Source organism: Gracilinanus agilis, chromosome 4 (assembly GCF_016433145.1).
Source record: "Gracilinanus agilis isolate LMUSP501 chromosome 4, AgileGrace, whole genome shotgun sequence".
Taxonomy (NCBI): domain Eukaryota; kingdom Metazoa; phylum Chordata; class Mammalia; order Didelphimorphia; family Didelphidae; genus Gracilinanus; species Gracilinanus agilis.
Genome location: NC_058133.1, coordinates 175,572,557 through 175,578,950, shown reverse-complemented (window position 1 = coordinate 175,578,950; position 6,394 = coordinate 175,572,557). Strand labels below are relative to the sequence as shown.

General features: G+C 38.1%; 1 protein-coding gene across 2 annotated transcripts in view; it reads left to right on the top strand.

The window, feature by feature from the left end:
• Positions 1 to 2,441, top strand: part of VMP1 (vacuole membrane protein 1) — a 144,607-nt gene extending 142,166 nt beyond the window's left edge. For both annotated transcript variants that reach the window (XM_044674306.1, XM_044674307.1), the window contains exons 11-12: positions 428 to 530; positions 1,555 to 2,441. In XM_044674306.1, the coding sequence (XP_044530241.1) occupies positions 428 to 530; positions 1,555 to 1,698 (247 nt within the window). In that variant the 3' untranslated portion in view covers positions 1,699 to 2,441. The remainder of the gene's footprint in view (positions 1 to 427; positions 531 to 1,554) is intronic.
• Positions 2,442 to 6,394: the final 3,953 nt, after the last annotated feature.

Below are 6,394 nucleotides of genomic sequence, written 5' to 3'. Positions count from 1 at the left end.
TCTCTCTCTCTCTCTCTCTCTCTCTCTCTCTCTCTCTCTCTCTCTCTCTCCCCCACCCTCTTTCCCTCTCTTTCTCTTCCCCCTTCTTTCTCCCTTGCCCGCCCGCCAGATAGTTTAGGCTCTCCCTGTGCATTTCCTTCTTTCTTACAAGCAGTTTGCTGGCTGGGAGCAATTTTTCTCCTTTTTGTGGGGAAGAGGAGCTAGAAGGCTGGTGTTCCTCTCTCCAGAAAGAGAGATGATAGCCCCCAACTCTTTTCATTTTGGCTCTTTCCCCAACTCATCTTTCTTCTATGTTTTTATCATTTAAAATTTTCCCTTCCTTTTATCTTTAAAAGCCTGAATGGTATACAGTGGAGATCTGTAACCCTGCTTTTTCTGCTTTCTCCCCCAAATGTTTTCCTTTCTGTGGGCTGTCCCCTGCTCCCAGGGCTGTCCCGAGTCTAGGTCCTTCTCTGCAGAAACCTTTCCAAGAGTACTTGGAGGCTCAGCGGCAGAAGCTTCACCATAAGTCGGAGGAGGGTATGCCACAGGTGAGACTTAATCCTCATTCCCTTCCCTTTACCTCTGTCAGAGTACTTACTGTAAATCAGAATTTGGCATTTACTTTTTCTTCTTTAATAGGAAAGAGAAAAATTACAAGAGAAACTTACTCAAAAACTTTCTGAAACTTGAAGAAAATAAGTTTCCTGTTTCAGATGAATTAGTATGAGACTTATTTGCCTAAAACTAAAGATTTCTTTCATGAGAGTTTCTTGACTAACTGAATTGTGAATTTGTGATTGTTCTCAAATATATAAATTGACATTCTTTATCCAAAGACAGATATTTCTGTTTTGGTATCTAGTCTCAGATAAAAGTTCTTGGGAAGTATGTCAGCTTATAGTAAAACTATTTGTGTTTTTTTCTTAACTGGACCTATAAATCAGAAATCTCTGCTAGACTTTGATCTTTGGCTTCTAGAACTACCACATCAATGATTCTAAAAAGGGAGTAAAAAACTCAGCATAAAAGAAGATGACTGAGCAGAACAGGAACTAGAAACTAGGAAAAAACTTGTATTTAATACATTTGGAAGGGCTCACTGTATTGCCTTTTGCTGCCCTCACTCGACGGAACCAGATATTTTTAAAAATCTACTTGAGCAGTCTACTGGGAAAGAAACATTGTAGTAAGAGCAAAATCCAAGTATTTGCCCATACTCTATTATAGTTAAACTATTTTCTGTAAAAGTAATGGCTCGACTCATTTACTTAGCAAATGACACACAATGACTTCACACTTGGCTTATTCCTAACTCAATAACAAGTTAATATGAGCAGAATTAAGACTTTGGCCAAGTGGCCGCTGGTCATCATCATCAGCTTTTTTTAGGCTCAGGTCCTCACCACTCACTTTGAGTATGAAAAGGCCTGAGTAGCAGTCATGTGGACACAGGCCCAAGAGGGAGGATAATAAAAGTTGTGTTTTTTTTTTTTTTTGTTTTTGTTTTTTTACTGTCCTCCACTAACATGACTTTCTCCTTTTTTTTTTTCTTTCCTGTGTTTATTCTTACAGGGGGAAAACTGGTTGTCCTGGATGTTTGAAAAGTTAGTCATTGTCATGGTGTGCTACTTCATCCTATCCATCATCAATTCCATGGCACAAAGTTATGCCAAGCGAATCCAGCAGCAAATGTACTCAGAAGAAAAAACCAAATGAGACTGAGAGATACAATTTAACATGCCCATTCACAGAATCTAAAAGGGATGGAGTCTACCTATACTGGCACTATTATAAATAGGGAAAAGGGCAGGGATGGGGGTGGGGTGTAAATCAACCCTTTTCCAAAATAATTATTTTTTTCTAGGGAGTGGGGTAGGGGGGTGGTGAAGAAAAAAAATTTGTTTTTGAAAGTAATTAGTCCATACTTTTCGTTGACAGACTTGTATGTAAAGGTAAGGTATATAGGTCTCTCCTTAAATTCAATCTGAGGTGGGTTTTCTGAAGTGGGTGGTGTGTGGCATTTAATTTCACTTTTAAGTTATTTCCAAATTTAATGGACAACAGTACAATTAGAGACTTGAAACCACCTCTCTCAAATTTTTTTTTATTTTATTGAGTATATCAAACTAATACAGCTTGGCATATATGGACATTTCCTTTTTCTAAATTATCAAAATGTGTATAAATGATAATAGATTGGATAACAGTCTTGCATGTCTATCGTGGTGATATTTAATATTCCATCCTGCCCAGCCCTCCTTCCTCACCCACCCAGGAAAAAATGTCATTTTATGATGCATTGCACACCTTTGGGGTGCCTTTTACATTTTAAGACAGTGTATGCAAAATCTGGCTGGTGCCTCGTAAGTTAACTGGCACCATTTTTTATTCTGTATATTTAGAATGAAGTCACACACACACAAAGAAAAACCTTTATAAAGTCATCTTTGATCATTCCAGAATTGTGTTTGTCTTCTTGAGTGGTTTTTTCCTGTATTTTAGCTTCTACTACCTGATTGATCGCCTTGTCCTGCCTACAAGACACCTTTCATATTTTAAATCAAGGGTCTAAGTTGTACTTAAGTTGGGAACTTTGCTTTGCAAAGAATTTTGTTGGCAAGCCAAGTCCTTATCCAGTTTGGGAAATTGTTATCTCTTGATTTACTGAAATAGAAAAAGGTGTCAGATTTAACAGGCATAGAATTTGCTTTTATCAGATATCAGATCACAGAATGCTGAGAATTATTTCGTTTTTTAAAAATGTCAGTCACACCTATAATTCTTTTAAGTTACCTTGCGTTCTGATTCTAACATGCCAAGTTTTGCCCTCTTCTAGCTATTTCCATTTGTGTGAAGTTGCTTCCAGAGATTTCTGGCAGATGAGACCTGTTTCTTTCATATTAACTTTGAGGGAAATGATCATTCTTTTTTCCTTTAGGAAAAGTAACTGGGATATTTGTTTAGAATAGAATTTGGGTTTTAACCATGCAGATCACATTTTCCCTCAGGCTCATTTCAAGTGAAATTGGTCAATGTGTGTTCCATCAAATCCTGCTTGGATATCACTTTGTACCTATCTTCATCTGTGACATCTCCATGGCTGTACCGTCCTGTCGGATAGCTTATCAGACTGATGTTGACTGTTGGATCTTATGGCAACAGCAGTCGATGAGCTGTCTGACATTTTGGTATCTTTCATCTGACCATCCACATCAAACCTTGTTCCCATTCAAACATCAACCAGCATCATGGTTTAAATCCAGAACTTGAGTATATGGCAGCATTCTGATGCCACAGTGGAGCAGCATAAAGGGAGACAGTTACATGGAAGATTTTTAATATTATCTTCCATGACCTAACTTGTTAATTAAGTTAAAAGGTTTATTATTATTCAAGAGAATAGGTTCCTTTTGGAATAGTTAAAATCATTTGGTTTTGAAAGGGCTACTGCATTCTTACTGAGCATGTTGTTTTTTTCTTCTTAAGGATTTTTTTTTAAGTGTAATATTTATATTGGCTCTTAAATAGTGATAAAGAGATCTTTCAGGGCACAAAGTAACCATCCAAAGGGATATCATGGCTCCATATGGGAACCAATAACATTTGAGCAGAACTGGTCACTGCGGACCAGAGAGAGGATAAGGGCTTGTCCAAAGCCACACAGTAATAGTAGAGATTCAATTCTTTATCTGTAAATGTAACAGTTTGGATTTTTGTTGTTGTTACTTTTCATTCAAATTTCCATCACTATTAATAAGCCTGTTCTCCAGAGCTATTTGGGTTTTCTGATAGATTTGGGTTTTTTTTTTTTCTGAAGCAGCCTTTAGGCCTTAAAGTCTCTCATTCATCTGAATTTGTACTTTCAGAAGGCAAGGAATCATGCCATTTGCATTATAGACATCAATGAGAGACTTGTTTGAGGAGATGAGATTCTGCAATGCTAGTTTTCTATTTTCCAGACTTGCCTGGAAACTATTAGATGATTCAACTCATGGATAATCCAAATGAATCAACTTTGAATGCAGTAACTGGTCCCTTCATAATCATCAGTAAATGATCAGATGTCCCAGCTCTATATCACATTCCTTCACTGGTTCCTCTCAGAAGCTATGACGTCCCTCTCTCCACTGAAGCAGACAAAAGTAGTTTCTGGATTTGCTTTCTTAGCAAGCAGTGGAGGCTGTGTGTGTGTGTGCCTGTGTGTGCCTGTGTCTGCCTGTGCCCATGTGTATTCCACTAGTAATGAATGGTGCCTCACTTAGTGGGAAAAGAGAAATTTATCAATGGATGACTTTAGATCTGTTCATATTAAAACAAGAAGAACTTGTCTGTATCTTGAGGAATTTGTTTTTGGCTCATTCACATCAAGTCTATTCCATTCCTATTCCTTTCCATGCATCAGCCTACAAATTTTCTCTTCATACCCAAAGTGCCAAGTGTCTGAATCATGTCGATGTTCCAACAGTAGAGTGAGTAAGACATATCAGAATTTATCCTCACTCACAAAGAACAATATCCCATTTTCTGATGCATTAGAAAAATATTGTCAGTCAACAAGCATTTTTTAAACACTATGTACCTGGCACTATGCTATAAGCTTTTAGGATACACAAATATATAGAAAAGCAAAAACAAGTCCTGCCCTCAAGGAAGTCACTATAATGGGGCAGATACTGTATAAATAAGTAGGTTCAGGCAAGAAGTATACAGAGCTGAAGGATGGTAGCCTTTGGGGGGTAGATATATGGTTCATAAAAAAGACTTCCTGAGGAATTCAATTTTCTCACAGCCTGGACTTTTGTGAGAATTGTGTATTTGGGGGATATCAGTCACAAAAACTCATGCGACAAATTAGTTTTTTGTTGTGTTGTTTTTTAAACTCTTACCTTCCACCTTAGAATCAATTCTATGTATTGGTTCCAAAGCAGAAGAGTGGTATGGGCTAGGCAGTGGAAGTTAAGTGACTTGCCCAGGGTCACCCAGCTAGGAAGTGTCTGAGGCCAAATTTGAACCTAGGACCTCCCATTTCTAGGCCTAGCTCAATCCACTGAGCTACCCAGCTGCCCCCAACAAATTAGTTTTGAGATAAACTGCTTAATCCATTACCAATTTCCAGTGTGAGAGTTGAATTTGCCTTCTACTGGCCTAGTCCAAAGGGTGCCAAATGTAAACCCAGTCATTTGCATCCATCCCTGAAACTGAAAGATTATTAGCAGAAAATAGCAACCTTTGTTAGCTATTAACCTTTAAACACAAAGTGGTGTGGTTTTTCAAGCACATCTCTAGAAGCTGAGGTTGGGCTGAAGAAGGCTGTATGTCGTACAAGTAAATGATGAGGCCAAAAGAAAAGGGTCTGTTAATCCATGAAGGACAAATTCAATGTAAACAGGAAACCAAATTGTAATACTTAAAAGGGATCATGTATCCTGCTTATATACATAAGCTAGAGACTTAATAGGGAAGCTAGGTAGTGCAGGGGATAGAGTACCTGGCCTGGAGTCAGAAACATTCATCTTCCTAATTTCAAATATGGCCTCAAACACTAGATGTGTGACTCTAAGCAAGTCACTTAACCCAGTTTGCCTCAGTTTCCTCATTGGTCAAATGAATTAGAGAAGGAAATGGTAAACCTCTTCAGTACCTTTGCCCAAAAAACCCCAAAGGGAGTCACAAAGAGTTGGCCACAACTGCACAATGATAAAAACTTAATATCCTCCACTCAAATGGATAGATCCAACTTTTGTTCCCAGCCTCTTTTTAGGAAAGTTCTACTGAGAGTTTCCAGTGGTTGAATATTCTTTATTAAGATCCCTGGAAGCAAGTAAAGAGAAAACATTGTAAGAAAATTTCATAAGGTCTTTTTCCCTCTGCTTTTCAAACAAATCCTAAATTCAGTTAAGGTTGGTAGTATTTTGTCTTGTTTGGTGAAACATTGGCTCTAAGTAAATAACCTGTACATATTTGCATATTCTTGCCATGTTCTTAAGAGGGATTATAGAAAAACCTGTCTTAGCTGCTTACTCATCTCTTTAGAAACTCTTCGTGCTTTCTGGCAGTTATGTGCCAACCATTTTCTCATTCCTTTTGACCCAGTAGCCTTGGACAGTTTGTTTTGTGGTTGTTGACACATAATGAGTCAAAAATTTTAAAACTGCTCCCACCCTCTGCCCAGACATTCTTGATTCCTTCTTTCAGAACTGTTAGGTTAGGAGGATAAAGGGGATTCTGTCCTGAGCTTCAGCTCGGAGAAAGTAGAATTGACAGGAATAGGAAGCTGGCTGCCTGTTATGGGAACAGGAATGAAACGTCATAAAGGGAAGGCTTATCAGCCAAAAAGCCAATGGTTGGTTATCCACCACTTTGGAAATGTTGGCTATCTGTCCCTCCTAATTTTAAAATAAACTTTAAAAAT